Raw genomic sequence first — 21,949 nt, forward strand, 5'->3', positions numbered from 1 at the left:
CAGCATGCGACAGAAACATATTTCACTGTTTACCTTCTACATATCTGATAAAATATGATGGGCAGGGAAATGTTGCCTGCCTGAGCACTATGACCTCAACAAAAATTGGTTCTTCTTGACAAGACCATAACTAGTAAGCCAGATTACTAAGTGACAAGTTACAGCTCTGTTAATATGTATTTTAGAATGTTGTAATTGCACAGCCTGTCCTCCAAAAATTAAGTAGAACTGTTGGTGGGTAGTGATATCAGTATGACAGTTTTCTTTTCAGATCAGGGAATTGGTTGGAACTTGGAGAGCAGTAGATGTTTCACATTGTCTGAAAAAAAACAGCACATTAGTTCATTAGTTTAGCAAATATCTGAGCCATCTATTACTCTGCTGCAAAGAAATATGACATCAAAACAGAGTGTGAAAATAATTTCTAAATATTTATATCCATGACTGTGACTTGTTCTGCACGCTGAGCATAGGGGTTGTCACCTTTTCAAATGGCCAAAGTGGGACATTTTCAGTACAAACATCAGATTTTACAGGCTGACACATGCCCAGTAACTTTTTTGCCTAAATAAAAGCTTATTCTTGTAGCATTTTAGTTGCTTATTCTGTTTATTATAACATTTAGGTATTTTAGATACAGAATAACTGTTTTATGCAACTATTACATAAAATATAGGAAATAATTTTGTCCTAAAATCTCAGGATATTTGCCATTTTTTAATTTTTTTGTCAGGACACAACTGCCCAAAGAGGGACTGTCCCTCACAAAGTGGGTGGGACAGGTGGTAACCCTAGCTGAGCATTCTTGTATACAAATACATATTTTGATTGTGTTTGGAACAATAATATCATTTTTCTGTATGTTCCCAGGTTCACACAGAAATTTGGCGGCCACATTTCTGTGTGAACCTGGAAACATACAGAAAAATAATTTGGAGTTAAAAAGAATTTAGGGCCAAATGTTGGCCCTAAATTCTTTATAACTCCAATAATGAACTGATTATGGTTGGTAGATGGCCTGCCCTCCTGTTTCATCGGTAGACATCTCCCGGATAATTTTATGTTTGTAAGAAACTCGGTAAAATTTTCAGAGTAGTGATGACGGTACATATTACTTATGACACCACCAGGCACATCACGTATCAGTCATGTGCCTCAGGTTTATTACACCCCCATAACGTAAGAGGAGCAGTTTGCGTCACTGCCAGGCTTGTATGCACGGTGACTGTGTTTCCATTTGTTTTCAAGGACCACCCTTTGAAGTTGCCAGGTGGGCCCAGCTTATAAACTGAATTAACGAAGAATGCATCCATTCATATAATGTTAACCAGTTACATTGGCTTCCTAAGTCCTTTAGGCACTCCATCCATACGGTGTAACGGGAAATACCGTTTGCCGGTTTGACTGATCGGGGATACGGTTCCTGAAGCACAAGCGCTTCGATTTTGGAAGGTATTGTATATCCAGAGGCAGGTAAATAGCAGGTGCAGCTGCAGGACTTTAAAGGAGCACTGTGCGCAGTCCTTGCCGCAATGGCAGCATCTCCCCAGTAGGGGCGCTGGTACAGACACCGAGCTTCGCATAGTGGCAGCAGGAAGTGTTGCCTTTGGCTGCAGCTCGGTCCCTCCCCTGCTTGTTCCTGTGGTCAGTTTTCGAAAGGTCTCTACGTAGAAATACTTGGGAAGTGGACAGACTTACGAAAGACGTTGGCTTTTCGTTCTAGAGGCCTTTATTTGCTCCGTTATCTTCTTATCTGCCGCATTAGTCACACGGATTTACTTATTCGGAGGCGGGTGACATGGACGTGGGCCCCGCTGACGGGGCGGCGGAGGTCAGCGGTGGTGGCTCCGGGGCTACCACCACCAGTTCCGTCCCGACCCTCCTTCATGGCTCCGGCTTGGTTGAGTACCCGTCCGGGCTTTTTGCTGTGCCCGCTGTAGGGGAGACACTTCCGCCCGGTAACGCCACGGTTCCTAATATCGGCACCGAAATCCCGGGGGCCGCCCTGTTGACGCATTCTTCCCTCTGGGACCCAGCAGCCAGTACCGACTGGGACCAGGAAAGGGCTTCTCAGCAGTGCATCTTGAGGATCAAGAGGTAAGAAGGGGAGTAAGTGCCCTTCTGTTGTCAGGAAGTTGGGTGTGTGGGACGTGGAGTATTTAAGAGTGGGGTAAATATGCTTCTCACCTTTGTAGGGTTTCAAACATACTTTTACAGAATGGTCATAGTTAGCATTATCTCCAGTTCATAGATCTCTACGTTAATGCTGCTGAGCACCGCATCACAAGATTGCGATGTTTTGGTTACTGTTTGTTTACCCCGTTGCCCTATTAGTTGCTGCAAGTCTTAATGCCAGCCCCTTAGTGAGTAAGTGGTTGTGCTGATTTTTAAGCCCCCCCTTCAGAGAATTGAAGTACCGACAGTGATTGACAAGGTGCTGTTACAATGGTTGTGTGTGTGGTTGTGAAGGCGTGAGGGGCGGGGTGTTTTCTTGTAAACATTGTTTCACAATATCAGTTTTATTCTTGTAACTAGTGTTTCATGTTTTGTCATTCTCTGATGCTGTATGCAAAGAGCTCCCGACTTCTGCTGCTGAGTGTGTGGGTCCTAACTTTTTTTTTTTTGCATATAAAGATTTATTCTGCCTGTTGCTCTGAAGGCAGTTGTATGTGCTTCCCTTACTTTACAGAGTTTGTTTTTCTGTTAGGTCAATGTTTGTTTAAAAAGTACTATCATGCACCGCCTTGTTTTAGTTTCTGAGGGGCCATGCACATACCAACATTATTTAACTGACATTAAGACCCTACTTCTGAACATTTTCTTATTCTAACATCGACAAAACGTGGTGATGGCTGTGTACTGAAACCTGTTAAAATTATGATTTCCACTGTCGGAGACTTTAATTAGTTCAGTGTTAAGAATGTAGTGTGACACTGTTTTTGCATTGGGCATGTCTAGCTAGCCAGGCACCTAACAGGATATGTTTGTCATAATTTTGAAGTGATATGCTGTTGAGGAGAAATGGTTTTGTAATGTTTAAATTGCTATTGTAGTAGAAGTTGAATATGTACTGTGTTGTATTTGCTCCAGTTAAACAAAGAGGCAAACAGTTTTGAATTGAAGATTGCCTGGTCATCTTTCTTTATGGTTTTGGTTGCATCTACACAGTATTTGGGTATAGCCATGTTTTGAAGAAGATACTTGTGGAGAGAGAGAAAATTGGCAGATGGAGCTGTGGGTGTAAATCACTTTTCTGCAACAGCTTTAAAGGTGTGGAGGGATGCTATGGAGTAAAACCCTTGCATTCTGAAAGTTAAGAGGTGTAGGGGTTGTAGGTGACACCTTTGTAATTCAGAGCTTTGCTTACTACTGAAGAACAGGAGATTAGTAGAGGTATTGAGACTCTGTCCTTTTCTATTGGTTTTCTTTAAATGTCCCATATGGAAGGGTCTTGAGAGGACATAATTGAAACCACTGTAGCTGATTTGATTGGTTGCCACATTTAGTAGCATTGTCACCAGTCTGTTGGCTTTATGTAGCAAAGGTCCAAAAGGGCTTTTGCAGAGTAATTGAGCAGGTGCTTGTGGTAAGGAAGTTGAAACGAGCAGAGTGCTAGAAGAAAACTGGTTGAAAGGAAGAGGCAGCTGGGGTAGCTTAGCCTTTGAGAAGAGCAAAATTTATAGGCACTTCTGTCAGTGTGATTTTGACATGAATATTCACTTTCGTCATGAGTCCGAAAAGACTGCGTGTGATAAATATTAAGACTGCGTGTGATAAATATTTATTTGCATGGAGGGAGTTTTTCAATCTGTGTGTGCTTATTATGTTTGCAAAATCTCTCTGGTGCTTGTTTTGTCATAAAGGTTCCCTTGCCGCCCCCCCCCCCCTCCAATATTCTGTCAGCATAGTAGAGAAGTCTGTGATTTTTGCAGATATGCTATAAAACTGTTGTGTTGTCCAATTAAATGGATATATGATCTGGTGGCAGTCCACTCCTGTAGAGTTTGGAAAGAAAGGACTTCTCTCATTGTATGTGAAGCTGTGAGTCTCCCTTACATCAAAGATTTTCTGCCATGTACTTTTGTGGTGGTGTCCTCACCATCCTGAGCAGGAGACACCACTGGAAAAATGATTCTGGGAAGCTGGGAGTAAAAGCATTTCCTGCCAAAAGATTGGTTGTAGTTGTATACTGCTATTTAGGTCTCTCTTGATGGAGAAGACTCGGTCAGAGTGCTAAGGAGTCAATCTTGCGAATATTGAACCTTGAGGGGTCAGTGTAGTACCACCTATGCTGTCTTGCATGTGGCTTCATTACAGTTATATTTTGTGGATCTCCGAACTGAGAGAAGGAACCATTTAGCGGTGGATTACTTGAGTGAAGGTAGCTGTTTTAGGTATCCAAAGTTTGCCTATAGTGGTTCATAAAGCTGACGTATTTTGGTATCTCGTACATCAGTTTATGAGTCGGCTTGAAGTTGAACTAGACTTCATCACTCTTGGTGATCCCTAAAAAAATAAATGTTCTCTGCTAGAGAAGACCGTTCCCTGTCATAACCTTGAGCCCACTGACCACCAGGATAGGTTCCTGCTTCCCTGTGATGCTGAAAAGAATATAGAGTGTTCTAGGAAAATGGATGGGTTGTTACTGAATTCATACATAAATGCTCTGCAGTCATCATGGATTTAAAAGGTTGACCCAGAGGGGGGGGGGGGGGGGGGCGCTCATGGAGTTTGAGGGGGTTGGAATTGTGCAAGGGTGCAGAAATTTGCTAGGAGTGAGCTATGCCCAAAATAAATACACTAGTCTGAAGAGTAGATCCTAGTCAAGATGTCCAGGTCTTTGCAGTAGTGAGTTCTTTCATTGGTGCATAAGGTTATGAGAGTGCCAGTGATCAGGCCCTCGCATTAGTTGGCTAAACTACACTTTTTTGTTTAGTGGCTTTATGGCTGCTACTGTTTTGTTGCAGTCTGTCCAGCAGTAATGGAAGTTACTGGACTGACATAGATGAAAATAAATTGGAGCAGAAGTTGAGCTCTCCAAGAAGGTAGGGTACCAACATCTAAAAGCAATCTTGGAGGCATGAACTGTTGACTTGATCTGTTTGTGAGAATTTGGTCTTGTACTGCTGATCTTTCTCCATTAGACTTTTTGGCTTAATAGCATGAAGGCCTTCTAAGCCTTTTACGTTGTGTGTGTGGCTTTCTAAGATTACTCATTGTATACCTTGAGAATGAAGGGGGATGTCTCCTGTTGAAAACACTGGAGCTTTGTTGACATCAGGTAGATTTGGACAGCTTTTCTTCACTTCCTCCTGGTGGGATTATTAAACCATAACAGATGAAGTACAAAAATGAAAGATGCAGAAAATACAAAGATGTATTCCTCAAAAAGTATTGACTTTTTTCTCTCTCTAAGCTGCCTGGGGCCTTGTAGAGAACATTCATGGTCTTTTGTGGCAGGAAAAATACATATTTTCTATTTTTTGCAGTGCATTATGGGAGTTAGACTAGAAATTTAGCATGTGGAAAGTCTTTGTTTGAGGAGCTGCCCATAATGTTGTGGCCATTTAGTTCTAATTTGTTCTTGTAGCTGAAATTTCTCCAAATTGTGGTTCTTTTATGCTGCTCTGTAATTATACAAACTGAGACACTTTATGATGTGTTGTTACTGTGGCCATTTCCATGTGACCAGAAAATATTTAATATTTCCTCATTTGTGACAGTGTTTATAGTATTTTTTTTTTTTTGCATTTCCAAATAATGACCCCTTCTGTTCTTCACTTAATCGTTGCCGTTTGGATGAGATTTTAAACTGAGGTCTCAAGTGGATGTACAAGATCCCACGACACCTGTCAAATACAGTAGGGTAAGTTTCCCGATGCCCTGACCAAATTTCCCCATGCAGTATAAATAATTTGACTCTTGCATGATAAGACAACAAACCAAACACATAATCACACAAAAACATACTCGGAGGCTCTAAATAAAAATCTGCCTAAGCAGCAGAGACCTCCAAAGCAGACACCCAAGCAACCGCTACCCCAAAACAAAACATGTGCACCACATAGCTCACAAAGCCAGTGTGCCGAACAGTCACAGCCCTTAAGGCTAAACAACACACCTGATACACTTGTAATAGGTGACTCTATCGTCAGGCACACTGACGTCCCGCTCACCAGGCTGAACAAGGAGAAGGTCACGGTGAGCTGCCTGTCAGGCGCTAGGATCCGCCACATAACACAAGCACTCGGGTCACTCCAAGGCAAGTACAAATATGACTCGGTCATTGTCCATGCTGGTGTGAATGACCTGAGACGTACCTCCCTGGACTACATGAAAAGAGACATAGAGGAGCTCTCTGAGCATGTAGCCCAGGCCGGTATGACCCTGACCTTGAGTAGCATCTTACCCTCACCAAGAATGATGCCACAATATGAAGACAAGATGATCAATTTCAACAATTGGCTTAAGTGTTGGTGTCATTCAAAGGGGATCCAATGCCTGTCAGCCTGGGATGACATGCTCGACAAGCCACGATGCTTCGCTAGGGACGGCTTTCACCTGTCACCCCTGGGCTTTCGGATATTGGCAAAGGCTCTTGCTACCCCCATAGTGCCTTTTTTAGGCAAGGCTCAAAAGACAAACCCACCTCCATAGGTATCACAAGGGCTAAGAAACTAAGAGTAATGCTACTTAACGCCAGAAGTCTAAACCTCAAGATGCACGCACTCGAAACTCTCCTTAGCATGGAGAACATCGATATCTGTGCAGTAACAGAAACCTGGTTCAAGGCTCCCGAGAGCACCCCAGCACTATCAGGTTATACCTCATACCATGCTTTTCGGCCCCAAAACTTGGACCGAACCACAAAAGGAGGGGAAGTATCAATATCCGACAAAGATCCCCACACCTCCAGGTTGGTGGCACAGCACGAAGCATCAGAGACTATCCATGTGCAACTAACTGGGGGTAAAACTGCCTTCCAGTTTATAGCCTGCTACAGACCACCCTCCCAAACACAGGAACCCCACTCGGCCTTCCTGAGAATACTGGAAAATATGAAGGTCTCTCCAAACACCATTATATTGGGCGACTTCAACTACCCAAACATAGACTGGGAGCATTACTCTAGCTCCAACACCCTAGCCCAAAGGTTCCTAGAATTTATAAACTCAAATGCTATGGAACAACTTGTTACCACTCCCACAAGAGGGGAAAACATACTGGACCTGATCATCACCAACATGGGGACACTATGCTCCAGACCAGAAGTGTATCCCTCACTGGTAAGATCAGACCATAAACTAATCTCACTGGATATTCACATCCTGACCCCACCCCCTGCCCAGAAAACCACAGTGAAAAACTTCTCTAAAACAAATTTCACATGCCTCAAAACCGAGGCGAAATCCTTCAAAGCCCCCGGGCCTCTGGAAAATATGACCCAGACCGCAGAATCCTTTATAAACGCATTCTATGAACACCTTCAGGAATGCATGGATCATGCAATCCCAAATAAAACCAAGACCCAATCCTCCAAAGGCAGACGTCCTGTCTGGTGGACCCCAGCCATAAACAAACTATACAATAGAAGGAGGAAGCTACTACATGATAGAGCAAAATCCCAAAAAGGGAAGGCATCTCTGATCAGTATTAGCAAAAAACTACGGGCACTCATAAAATCGTCTAAGGCCAGCTTCGAGAGAAAAATTGCACAGGACACTAAGGATAATCACAAGGCTTTCTTTAGTTATGTTAGGAACCTGGGTGGGAATTCCCAGATATGCTCAGAATTAGTCCAAAATGACAAAAAATACACCGAGCCCACAGACATTGCCAACATCCTAGCTGACAGGTTCAGTGCAAACTCCCCACCAAAAGGGCAAATATCTATCCCAACAGAGTGCTGCCCCCCTGACTTCTCAAATGCTCAGGTAAGAGCCGCCCTCTCCAAAGCAAAAAACACAGCATCAATGGGACCAGATGGTGTCCCGGTCTGCGTCCTACATGAACTCCAAGAAGTGCTAAACCCAAACATAAAACTACTGTTCAATCTTAGCCTTACTACAGGATATGTACCCAAAGAGTGGCGTACAGCAACAGTGGTCCCTCTCCACAAAGGTGGTATCTCAACGGATCCTGGAAACTATCGCCCCATAAGCCTGACTAGCTTGGTCTGCAAAGCTATGGAAAGGATCATCATGGACCTCATAAATAAAGATATTGGGGACCTACAGACACTGGATCCTACCCAGTTTGGCTTTGTTAAGGGCAGATCCTGCCTCTTAAACCTGGTCGATTTCTTTGAAACAGTCACCAAGGCCTTTGACGAGGGGAAGGTGGTCCACACAGCCTACCTGGACCTCGCAAAAGCCTTCGATACAATACCCCACTCGGGCATTATAGATAAGCTCACCAGCTTAAATATAAACCCCTATGTCACTAGATGGGTTGCAAACTGGCTCAAGGACAGAACCCACATGGTTAGAATTGCTGGAGCCATGTCAGACTCCAAACCAGTTACAAGTGGCGTCCCACAAGGCTCAGTCCTGTGACCTCTCTTGTTCGGTATATATTTTTCGGCGGTACAGGCCAACACGGAAGGACTGTGGCTGACCAAGTTCGCAGATGACTGCAAACTGGGTGCCATAATCAACTCTCCAGCCGACACAAGCATCCTCCCAAAGGGCCTCATAGAAACGGACAACTGGTGTCAGAGCCATGGCCTCAAGCTAAACACCAAAAAGTGTATAGTCATCCCCTTTGGCAAAAACAAAGTGCCCACAAATTACCACATAGGTGGTAATCCATTAAGTACAGAAGAAGTCATTAGGGACCTGGGGACCCAAGTTGATAGCAGTCTCTCATTTGACAACCACGTGGCCAAAGTGGTTAGAAAAACATTTTATATAGCCCACCTAGTCATGAAGGGATTCGCATCTAGATCAGGGGAGGTCATTGTGCCTCTTTACTCATCCCTCATCAGGCCTATAATTGAGTACAATGCCCCTTTTGGGATGTACCTTACCAAACACCTGCAGCAACTGGAAAGACCCCAAAAGTACCTCACCAAGAGGATCAAAGGGCTCAAACAGATGCCATATGCTGCCCGGTTAAAGAAACTCCAGCTCTACTCAGTGGCATACCGCCTGCTCAGAGGCGATCTGTGTCTGACGTATAAAGCCATGTCCAACCTGGAATTAATGGACATGCTGCACCTCAGAAAATCCAAATCCCATCGAGCCACGCCGAGAGACTTGAACCTCAGCACTGAAATAAATAGGACATGCTGGAGGGACAGATTCATAACCCAGAGGCTGCCTTCACTCTGGAATAAAATCCCAGTCCAGGTTAGGCAGAGTCCCACATTGACTCTCTTCAAGAAGAATCTTGATGAGTGGATGGGAGATCGTAGGTTTACCCGGGCTATCACTTCTGTGTCACTGTTAGACAGTGGCACAGTATACTAACCTCAAAAAAAGGCATAGCAAAATTAATTTAAAATGGGTGGCGAAAGCCAAACACACTCTGGCTAGGCTTATAAATGCCCTAGGGCAGATAGCCTAGTATGAATCTATAAGAGGCCACTAGCCTAATGGGACTAGCCGGTCAATAAAAGATTAAAAAATAATAATAAATTTCCATCTGGTGGGAAAATTTAAGTTGGTCATTTCTTAAAATGTATGCACTTTTCTTTCAGGTTTTTCTTAAGTGTTTGAAGGTTTCCAATAATGACTTTGTTATTTATTGTGAGTGCTTGTTAAGGCAGTTTTACTTTCAACCAATGTGTCACTTCAGTTTTTATCTTTATAAACAGTAGTTTAAAGACCTCCAAATAGCAATAAGTGCATTGTTTGGTATCTTTGACACTTCTTTCTGCACTCTTCTGGTAATTTGTATGGGAAATGTCTGCATATTTTTTCGCAGTATTGGTGAGGTATGTGTGCTGTATCATTACTTAAGAGTCGTGTGTCAGATCATTGACTGTTGCTTGTTGTTAGCTCCAACTGAGTGTCTGTGCTCCATTCCTGTTTGTCATATTGTGTACTCTTTTATACTGTGTAATGGAAGAATTGAGGTCGTTACAGTCCAGAGAGGCCTGGCCATGCAGCAGTATTTAGAGACGTTGTTAGAGTGCAGTTTAAAATATACATGAACAGCCGCTTGCTTTTCACTTAATGTTGCAGCTGAACACTTAACCATGTTGTTAGTAACAATAATGTTTTAGAAAGGCACAAGCCACCTGGCCTGGCAACCACACTTATTTTCTGTCCTTGTAAATATTTTATCTACCCATCCCAGCCTGGGAAAGCCCAGGTTCACATAGAACAAAATCTCTTTCACACTGTGTACTTTCCTCCCTTCCTGGGCATTCCAGACTCTGTAGACCATAGTACATCCCTTAACCCCTTCAGCACTTTCTTTATCTTCAGTCATCTGTTAATATACTTTACAGTTTACGTTAGAATGCAGTTGTGAAACACTTAGAAATACAGTAAGTATCTGTGGTTTACATAAGTATTGAACATTTATCTGTGCAGAAACTATAAGTTAATATGCATTTTGTGTAGAATAAGCATAAGAGATGCATTTTTCTCTAACACCCTTTACATTCCCATTGGTAGTAAGATAGTTGTAGGTACAACAGAAAATTAAATCTTCATTTAGGAAGAGATTATTCTAAACTATTAGGAAGTTCATTAGAAACGGAGTGAAAATGACCTAATGTATGTTGTGCATCCCACATGTGAAAGACAAGTCAAAGAGAAGCTCTGACTGTTTAAGTAGTAAGGACAGACACCACATTTCATTTTCAAAGAAGCATTGCAATGAATATGATGAGCGCTGATTACTATTAAGGTAGTAGATAATTTCTAATCTTATAGGCACTTTCTTTCCCACATTTCTATAGCACATACAGGCATGCTGTTTTATCATACGACTTTTAGTTGTAGTTCTAGTAAATTCCATTTAGAAATAGATACTTTATGTATTGTTTTACTTATCATTGGAGAAGTTCACGTCAACTTTGTAGACAGTTCTGTGGCGTCAGATCCACACCACAGTGGACCCTTCTGAGTTTGTATGTAAATGATGTGTTTGAAGTGGCGTCAGATCCACACCACACTGGACCCTTCTGAGTTTGTATGTAAATGATGTGTTTGAAGTGTCAGCATGTTTTCAGCCAATAATAGGTGCCTGAAGGATATCCGTTATTGTAAGTGATGGGTTAGTACTGGGTTATTGATCTGGAGTACCATTTGCAGCCTAACCACAAGATCCCAAATTGTGAATACCCACTGATCAGAGTAATGAATACCTACTTACAGCCCATTTCAGTGAGGGTTTAAGAGGCAAAGCCAGGCTGTATTTAATATCTAGCTTTAACCTCTTTCAGTGAAGGACTTGAAGAGCCAGACCTACTGTGGGTTTCTTTGTCCATCCGTTCATTCATTTTATGCACAAAGGGGGTCCAGGGGTCCACCTTGTTTAACATAAAAGATGGATCTGTGTTTTGTGTTGGGGGGCTATTTTGCCATGAGATGCTATTTGTGTAGAAATATTTATTTGTTTATTTAACATTTGTTTACTGGGAAAGTGTGACTTGGAACAAAGCCAATTTTCAGCGGAGGACCGGGGAGAAACGCCCCAAACTGGAATACCTGGAGGAAACACACACGAATGCAGAGAGGGGCATGCATACTCTGCACAGAAGGTTTCTCAGCGAACCGGAGAACCTATATATATATATATATATATATATATATATATATATATATATATATATATACTATATAATGTAATAAATAGATACCTCTTCAGTGGGTGTTTATGCTGCAAGTCATTGATTATGTGGGATGCACATAAATTGGATAAGGTTTAGATGACAAGACAGTCTTGTCCAGTTGGATGTGAAGTATGGAAGCAAATAACTGTTTTTGTACGTGTGTCACTTTTAAGGGACAGAATGTAAATGGTAGCCCGTTAATTTGCATACATTTTCAGAGCAGCCTTTCCAGGTTGGTCAGAAATGTATTGTGGAATAGCTTTTTGAAGGTTTCTGACAACACCGGTGAGAAGGACAAGAAACGATGTAACCACATATGTTGTCCGCTGGTTTGCATACTGGCTGCCTGCTAGGTCTCAGGTTGTGGGACTTGCTGTTGCCCTGTGTGAATGCAAAATCCTAATTTGTTTGCTATTTATTTTGCATACATCCAGTTCAATGTACAAGACGTGTAGATGATGATTTTTTTTTTTTTCTCAAAATATTGGATGATGTAGTTTGTCAAGCACTGCAGGCCGGACACTGTTACCATTCATTGATACTGAAGAGCTCCTGCCAGAGCTGGAATTGTGAGTGTACCTGGTGTACTGAAGCAGTCTCAAGTTAAATGCAAAGAAAAATCCAGTGTAGCAGCATTTGTTAAAAAAGCTGTCCCCACTTCAGTTTTAAATGGTACTGAACTTGGGTACGTATGTGGACAATTCTCTCATTTGGTCAGCATTTTCCCTCATAGATAGAATATCCTTCTGTTGGCCCAGTTAATTTCCAAGGGATGGGAGTTTGGCATAATGGTCAAGGTGTTTACCTTACAGACTCAAAAGGTACAGGGTTTGATTTTCACATGGGGTAATTGACTAAGCTTAAAATGGCCCACAAGGGCAGTTAGCCTAGTACTTTATCTATCTATAATCAAAGTAGTAGTCTTAACCACTGTACTCTTCTGTTATCAGACCCATCATTTTAGTGCAATATCCCCTTCGTACGTATAAATAGAAACCTATTGCTCAATTAGAAAAGCCCCAAAGATACCTTAAGAAAAAAAGTAAAGCACCTTGTCTTTCAGCTATCCTGATGGATTAGCCAAACTTGAGCTACACTCTGTTCCAAGGTGACCTGTTTCTTGCTTCTTGAGCCAAGAAAGACATGGTCTTTTATGATTCTGTTTGACTACCTGTGCTGCCCTGTATCCAATAAAAGTTTGCCAAAGTGTATAATTTGTCTTGATATTCAAGAGTAACTACAGATAACATTCCTTTCACCTGAAATTTTGTATTAAATTTTTAGCATGCTACAACTTTTCTCCACAAAATTACTATGCTGCTTCTTTCTTTGAACAAAGCAGAAATAACTTTGCATTCTGTACAATTCAAAAATGTATCATCTCTCTGTACTGATTGAACAAGAATGGTTTTACAAGAACTCAATGAGAAGTACTTCGTAAGTGATTTTCTCAATACTTTTTGATCCATTGATATTTAAAGAATTTGCTTTATACTTATTTATGATTTATAATCTAAATCATTTACTTTTTGTATTGTATTTTTTAATAACTCTTCATTTTTAGCACTATCTTTTTCTCAATTGTAGCAATAAAACAATACTCTGTGATTATATGTATCAGTCAAATCACCCAGGGGATACCTTTGATGTTTGCCAAGGATATAACCGCCAGCTAGCTTCCAAAGCTTCAGAGCACCTTCCTTACGCCCAAACTGTAAGGCAGCTCAAGCTGATTTGACTAAAAGGTTTTGTGCGTGAAGCCCTCGAGCTGTACCGCCGCCAAAGAGTATAATCCTTGGAGACTTTTGAGGTTCAGTGGTCGACGTGTGCTTTCCTTTGCTGGGCAGATAAGCTCCCTTTGGGGGGGAACCTCAATTTTCTTAATGTTGATGTATTAAAGCCAGGATTGTTGTATTTTATCGGACGTCTCATTTTTCCAGTCCCTTTAAAAGTGCTGTAAAGTAACTGAAAACAGTGGAGAAATTGTTTTGTTTTATATTTTTGAGACTGGCATAGTGTTTTAAAAGTTGTTGTCTCTTACGGCTTTTACCGGTTAGGGTTCGCCACAGCGGAACTCCAGTCCACTAATGATTGGCAGATTTTACGTGTCGAGTTGCCGGCCCTGACGCACAACCTTCAACGAAGGTACACCCATTCACGCATGTCTCCACACAGAAGACACTCTAGCTGAGAATCGAACAGGACGTCTTGCTGTGAGTCGACAATGCTACCCCAGTACCACCAGTGCTTTTTACTTTTTTTTTTTCTCTGTCAAAGTACCCTTTGAGGGCTGGTAGTGTTGGCTGACAATTGCTGCTTGTCTTCACTGGGAAAGAGGCACCATTTTTGGTTTGACCATGGAACAGACTACTGTACTCGTGGTCAGTACTTTCAGCCACAAAAAGAAAAAAATTAAACAAGCAGCCTTTACCATCACAGCAGATTATCAGTTTGCCTGAACCACAGGTGGGTGACTCTGCTGTGGTCATTTGTTGTACCTCAGTCATGTTTTACTTCTGGTATTGCACCTACGGCTGCTGTGGACCAGGATTTAACCACGTCCTCTGGCTTTTGTGGTTCCCCTCAGTGGACAAATGAGAGAGTAGGAGCAACACTTGTCAGTCCTGGGAGGGAAAACATGGACATTTTTCCTGTTGTGTCAAAATGTTGTGCTTATCTCTGGGGAAGCTGCTGTTGCTGTTAGTAACATGGTTGGCCCCATTTTTCCTGTCAAAAAGAAACGGGAGGGAAGAACACTCTACCTGGAAAGAATCGCGCATGTTGGAGGCTCAGGAAGTAGTCCTCAAAAGAACTTTTCAGTAAATGATTCGTATTGTAGTTGTCCTGGGGTGTCCTGATAGTTGTAGCCCTGATGTGGACTGTTGTAGTCCCGAGGAGGGCTGCTGTTGTGTTGGTTAGAGCTGAAGTGACCCTTACAAAGGCCACCATAGGTAAATGGGTGGGTGTGATAGCTTTCCACAGGGACAGCCATGCCTGTGGCGATACACAGACATGGGACACCTAGAAATGTAAATTGGGTGAATTTACCCCACCAATGACAGTTCTCCATGGGGATAGCCACGCCCCTGGAGAAATCCCCCCACTCGGTGATTGGTCCAAAACAAAACACGCCTACCCATTTAGTGTGTAAAAAGAGCAGTAACTGTATGCATGCTAGATTCTCCCTCAGAGCAACGCTAGGAGGAAGACTGGAACTGTGACTTGCAAGGACTGAAATAAAGAAACACGGATCAAACGCTACTGCCTCTGGTGTCTTCTTTTAGAACAAACTAACGCCTTGCATGCCGACTGCCCACCATCTCTGGCAAGGACTAACAGGACTAAGAGAGCTCAAACCTTACAAGGGACCACAAAGGTTCTTATAGGAACACAGAACACACTGAAACCCAACCTGGTCTAAGGGCGACTGTAATAGGTCTGGCTTACTAGGATACCCTCCAGGTTCCTCTGTAAGGCCACATAGACCACAAAGGTTCTTCTAAGAACCAGCAGACCACATCTGCAGGAGCCCAGCCTTATATAAGGGGGCACCTACTGAGATCTGATCTGACAGGGTACCTAGGGGGGCCCCTTGTAAGGGCCACTTCAGCTCTAACCAACACAACAACAGTCCTCCTCTGGCTTCAACAGCCCTCCTCGGGGCTACAACTATAAGGACACCCCAGGACAACTACAATACAAATCTACTGAAAAGTCCTTTTGAGGACTACTTCCTGAGCCTCCAAAAAGCACGATTCTTTCCAGGTAGTTTGTTCCCTCCTGAAATTTATACGCACCCTGTGGGCTGCACTGTAGGAGCAGTAGGCTTCCCTAGGAAACAGAAAATCAAGTCTCTATCTACTCCTCCTCAATTGTCTTTGGTTAGGAGTAGTTTACTGGGTCTGACTCTGGGTTTAATTCAGGCTGTTGATCCTTCTTGTGAAGTATTTTTTGGGAGAAGAAAGCAGGATTCCTGTCTTCTTGAAGATATTTTAGATTCTGTCTCTGAAAAGGAAGATGCTGGGATGGCTACAGGATTTTTTCAGATATCTGACTCTAACTCTGAGGAGAGCTCAGTTTCTGGTTCTCCCTGTGGGGGTTTCTCTTTGAGACTGTTGCTAGAATGTGCCAGTGGTTTCAGTGGTAGAACACTGAAGGTATCTCATTTCCTCAGAAAATACTATTATGTTGTTGCAGAAAGATTTCCAGAACCTAATCCCACTCCTCCTGTTCTGTTTGCTTCAGAGGATGTCTGTCACTCCCTGTAGTTTTCCGGACAGACAGCTGCCCCTAAAAAGGTAGATAGGATGCATAAAGTTTTTCAGCATTTTAAATGTTTATACACTAGTCCCAAACCTGACCCAGTATCATTTAACTTTAGTTGATGTTGATCCCCCTGCTGCTAAGCACTTAAGTTAATTCCATTCCTAGTCTTTATGACAAGGATGTTGGGTTATTGGTGGTGGTGGTGGGGGGTGCGTCTGCAACTTTGGCTTATGTTCATATTTGCTCTGACAAATTGAGTACGAAGTATGTTTTATCTACAGTTTCTTTTTCTTCTGAGGAAAAATCTGTTTTAAGTACCTTAGTTTCTTCTGTTGCATTGGTCACTACTCATTGTTTGTAGTGTGTGTGTGTGTGTGTGTGTGTGTGTGTGTGTGTGTGTGTGTGTGTGTGTGTGTCTGTTGCTGATACTTTAAGGGCTATAGCCACTGGTACTATTTTGAAGGAGGTTGCATGGCTGCATTCTCAGAACCTCCCAGATGATAAAAATGAGATTGGATAAAGATTGTGTTTGGCCCCTTCTGCTGCAGAGGTGATCGAAATGTGATAAATTGGCAAGCTGATGTAGGAAATCTCTTAGGTTTTTCAGTCCTCCTCCTCAAAATTTTCCAAGAGATTTTTATTTTTTTTCCCTCATCCAGTTTTGGCAGAAACCAGTAAACAGTCGGAACAAAATACAAGTAAACTAATGTTTAAGAATAAATAGCAACAGAGTTCCAAAAAGAAGCCTCGAACCTCCCAAAACCAAGAACAGTTCAACAAGTCTGAATGATTGTTCAAGAGACCTTGTGGATGCCTCCCACCCTGGCCCCTTTTTTTCTTCCAGAAAGTCTGAACCTCCATTTATTTTTCTGTCTGGTAACAGTTTTAGACATCAAGGTTATAGATAGCAGTGGGAGGACATTTTTCCTTTCCAGGGCATCCTTCATCCTCTGGATGAAACTGTTTTGCTTCCACCACTTGTCCCAAGGAGTGATTAGAACCCATGCCTTCTTCCTAGGTGGGAAAGAGTTTTTATTCAAGGATGTTCCCAGTGCCAACGAAAGAAAATCTTGTTGACCAGTATTGGATCTTTCATTTTTGTTACCTTTTACCTTTTCTTCCTCTTTCATGTTTTTGACAGTGCTAGACTTAAAAGATGCTTATTACATCCCTATTCATCCAAGTTTAAGGTATTTAAGTTTTTTGTGTCTGGATCACACTATCAGTTCTCTGCCTTAACCTTTGGCTATCCACTACACCAGGAGTGTTCACAAAGTGTCTAGCTCCAGTTATAGTTCATTGTAGGCTACGGGGTATCCACACTTTTCTATCTTTTAGATGATTTTCTTAAATTTGCAGAGTCTTTTCAAAGTGTCAGGAACCTCTGTCTGTCTCTGCCTTGGATGACTAATCTCTTACACAAGCTGGGATTTCAGGAAGACATTCAGAATTCCTTGACTCCCTCTCACAGGATTTTGTTCAAGGGATGTCAACTAGACACCTCAGTTCAAAGAGCTTTTCTTCCACAGGGTAAAAAATAGATCTCTCTCTAGATCTGTTTCTACGTTTTTCAATTCAGACTTTGGTCACTGTGAAAGAGTACCTCAGGATTTGGGGTCTCGTGGCATCTATGATTATTATAATAGCTGTGGCAGTACCACTGTAACTTTCTCATGCGGAGTATTGGAAACCACTGTGGTCCCAGAATCAACACCTTGTCCCAGTGCAGGGAGTTGTATGAAGAGAACTCTTTTTTGCTGGAGGCAACAGATATCCCTAAGTCTTCTCCCTCCCTGCTGCAAAGCAGCCAGTCACCACGGATGCTGCGGACTATGGTTAGGGGGCAGTTTCAAGAGGGATAAAAGTGCAGGGGTAGTTGGGACATCAAGGACAAATGTAATCACACAAATATCAAGGAGATGCTTGACCTGATCAAGGCACTCAGCTCTCTGAACCATCTTTGGTCCCTGGGACCTTCGTCAAGTGGTTACAGACTATGCCACAGCCTTGTGATACATAAAGAAGCAAGTGGGAGCCAGGTCATACCATCCTTTCCAGGCTTGCTATGTTAGTTTGGGATATAGTTTTCACAGCAAAATGTCACTCAACAAACATTCTACATTCCGCTAGAGCAAAACTGTGTGCTGAGCAGGACCTGGGCAGACTCTCACAAATGGAAAATAGATTTTGGGGGGGGTCTTTTAAGATTTGATCCACCTGTGAGGAATTCCCCAAGTAGACCTCTGTCTCCTCTCTGAACAATCAACTACCACGATTCTGTTTCAGGACTCTGTGCAGTAAGGCCTGGAAGACAAACGCCTTTTTTCTTTTATTCCTTTCCTTGGACAGGAATGTTTCTGTATGCTTTTCCACCCTTTCCACTGATATCCAGAGTACTTCTGAAGATTCAGAGGAAGGTCCCCCAAGATCATTATGGTGACTTCTGGCCCAGGCAGCTGTCGTTTTCCCTTCTTTTGAAAATGGCCATGGGTATTTACCACAAGCTTTCTCACAAACTGGTTCTAATCACACAAGAACGTGGGTGCTTTATGCACCCTGACATCAGTCAACTTTAATTGACTGCCTGGATGATATGGTCTTGATTCCTTTTGAGCACCTCTTTACTGAGGTTGTGCAACAGGTACTAATGGAGGCAAGATAGCTTGCTAATAGCAAGTCACTAGGTACTGGAAAAGAGTTTCTAGTTGATGCCAACAGCATAACCAGCACCCATTCGTGGCTAGTTGTTTTCTGGTTCTGTTCCTCTGTCAAGGTTCATTTGTTACACGTCTGTCCATGGATTCTCCTTTTTCATTGCATTTTAATCTCAAAGTGTTCTTCTAAAGGGATTTGCATAACGGTCCTCCAAGAAAACCAGTGGCCCCTCATTTTGATCTTAATTTTGTGTTAGAGAAACTAACACTTGCTCCATTTGTACAAGTAATCTGACTGACTTGCCCCATAAGCCTGACTAGCTTGGTCTGCAAAGCTATGGAAAGGATCATCATGGACCTCATAAATAAAGATATTGGGGACCTACAGACACTGGATCCTACCTAGTTCGGCTTTAAGGGCAGATCCTGCCTCTTAAACCTGGTTGATTTCTTTTGAAACAGTCACCAAGGCCATTGACGAGGGGAAGGTGGTCCACACAGCCTACCTGGACCTCGCAAAAGCCTTCGATACAATACCCCACTCGGGCATTATAGATAAGCTCACCAGCTTAAATATAAACCCCTATGTCACTAGATGGATTGCAAACTGGCTCAAGGACAGAACCCACATGGTTAGAATTGCTGGAGCCATGTCAGACTCCAAACCAGTTACAAGTGGTGTCCCACAAGGCTCAGTCCTGGGACCTCTCTTGTTCGGTATATATTTCTCTGAGCTACAGGCCAACACGGAAGGACTGTGGCTGACCAAGTTCACAGATGACTGCAAACTGGGCGCCATAATCGACTCTCCAGCCGACACAAGCATCCTCCAAAAGGGCCTCATAGAAACAAACAACTGGTGCCAGAGCCATGGCCTCAAGCTAAATGCCAAAAAGTGTATAGTCATCCACTTTGGCAAAAAACAAAGTGCCCACAAATTACCACATAGGCTCATTTGACACCCACGTGGCCAAAGTGGTTAGAAAAACATTTTATATAGCCCACCTAATCATGAAGGGATTCACATCTAGATCAGGGGAGGTCATCGTGCCTCTTTACCCATCCCTCATCAGGCCCATAATTGAGTACAATGCCCCTTTTGGGATGTACCTTACCAGACACCTGATGTACCTTACCAAACACCTGCAGCAACTGGAAAGATCCCAAAAGTACCTCACCAAGAGGATCAAAGGGCTCAAACAGATGCCATATGCTGCCCGGTTAAAGAAACTCCAGCTCTACTCAGTGGCATACTGCCTGTTCAGAGGCGATCTGTGCCTGAAGTATAAAGCCATGTCCAACCCGGAATTAATGGACATGCTGCACCTCAGAAAATCCAAATCCCAATCCCATCGGGCTACGCGCTCGAGAGACTTGAACCTCAGCACTGAAATAAATAGGACATGCTGGAGGGACAGATTCATAACCCAGAGGCTCCCTTCACTCTGGAATAAAATCCCAGTCCAGGTTAGGCAGAGTCCCTCATTTCCTGTCTTCAAGAGGAATCTTGATGAGTGGATGGGAGATCGTAGGTTTACCCTGGGTATCACTTCTGTGCCACTGTTAGACAGAGGAACAGTATACTAACCTCGAAAAAGGGCATAGCAAAATAAATTTAAAATGGGTGGCGAAAGCCAAACACATTCTGGCTAGGCTTATAAATGCCCTAGGGCAGATAGCCTAGTATGAACCTATGAACACTTGCTCCATTTGAACAAGTAATCTGGCTGACTTGATGTGCTTAACATGTAAAATGGTTTTCCGCTTTCTCTGACCTCTACAAGAAGGGCCGGAATTGCAAGCTCTTATGGTGAGCCAAGCCTATCCTAACCCTATTTTCCATAAGGACACTGTTTCTTTGAGAACTAATCCTTTTATGCCTAAAGTGTTATCTGAGTTTAATGTATGCAAAACCATCCTTTCCTTAACCTTTAATGGAGGAGAAGGATACATACTTCATACCGTGGATGTCCACAGACAACTTGCGTACAGTCTAGGCAGACCTAAATGTTTCAGATCTTCGGATCAGTTTTGTTCATTTCTTGCGAAGGTAAGACGACGGGACAACCTGTGGCAAAACTGACTATTTGCAAATAGCGAAGTCTATTCTCTTTTGTTATACTCACTGTAGCAAAACTATTCCAGCAGGGTCAGGGCCTTGGCTTCATCTGTGGATTTTTGGAAAGGGATTCTAGAAGTGTTCCAGAAGTTGCTACTTGGTCCTCTCTACATACTTTTACAAAGCACTGTAAGCTTGATTCCTTTTCTGAGTCCAGGTCAGGCTGTGCTAGGACCATTCTCCAGGGGCTCCTGGACTTTCTTCCTTCCACCTCCCAAATGTAGCAAGCTAGAGTAATCTACCCCTATAGCTAAGGCTACTGCAGCAGTGATCAGTATGATGAACAAAATTCAGTCGTGTAAGTAAACTTACCATAACAGTAAATGTTTGTATGATCTCTGCTGCAGTAGCTGCTCCCTCCCTCCATCCTCTTGTTTTGTGTGCTTTTATGCCAGGGTGTGGGCATTTATTTGTGTTCCTGGTACTGTCCTTTCAGGCCTCTGTCTCTCACTGATTTGTGCTGATTCTTCAGATGTAATCGTGTTAATTTTTTATTTATGTATATTGTAATAATTTTCTCTTTCATCTTCTATGTACATTGTAGTCTGTACGATTTGGAGCTTTTCTCTCTGGGCCTCCACTGAAAGTGGGATCTTCTGACCCAGTTAGACCATCCCAGTAAACAAATGTCAGATAAAATAAACTTGTCTCTTGGCTTATCTTGGCTTTTGCTGCTTGACAGTTTGAGTATGTGGAAGGTGCCCTGAAGCTTTGGAAGCTGGTCAGCTGTTGTATCCTATGGAGGATATAACCCCATGTAGCCAAGACTACTGTGGCAGTGATAATTCAAAGGCTTGCTGTTTATGGTAAGTTTTACTTGCATAACTGTATGTTCCTTGACTCTCGTTTTCTATTCTGTCACTTGCCACGGTAACTTTAATACTCCAGTCACTACAACAGATACAGTTACCACCACTGCTAGACTAATATTTCATAACTGGAATAATTAGTATTTTTGTAGCTGTAACTTTTCATTTTTATTTAGTCTTCTCTACTTTGTATGTATCCATTCTTTTGCTTCTAACACAAGGCTTTTAAATGAGGTATTTTAGTTAAGTAATGTAGTATCTAAATTATATATTATATTGGTTGCAAAAAAGGTATTAAACATGTACGCTTTAG

General features: G+C 42.6%; 1 protein-coding gene across 1 annotated transcript in view; it reads left to right on the forward strand.

The window, feature by feature from the left end:
• The first annotated feature begins 1,302 nt into the window (after positions 1 to 1,302).
• Positions 1,303 to 21,949, forward strand: part of UBE2Z (ubiquitin conjugating enzyme E2 Z) — a 635,363-nt gene continuing 614,716 nt past the window's right edge. Inside the window, exon 1 of the mRNA XM_044055394.1 lies at positions 1,303 to 2,097. Within this exon, the coding sequence (XP_043911329.1) occupies positions 1,799 to 2,097 (299 nt within the window). The 5' untranslated portion in view covers positions 1,303 to 1,798. The remainder of the gene's footprint in view (positions 2,098 to 21,949) is intronic.

The sequence above is a fragment of the Protopterus annectens genome, chromosome 13.part0 (genome assembly GCF_019279795.1).
Source record: "Protopterus annectens isolate FY-2018-M chromosome 13.part0, PAN1.0, whole genome shotgun sequence".
Lineage (NCBI taxonomy): Eukaryota > Metazoa > Chordata > Ceratodontiformes > Protopteridae > Protopterus > Protopterus annectens.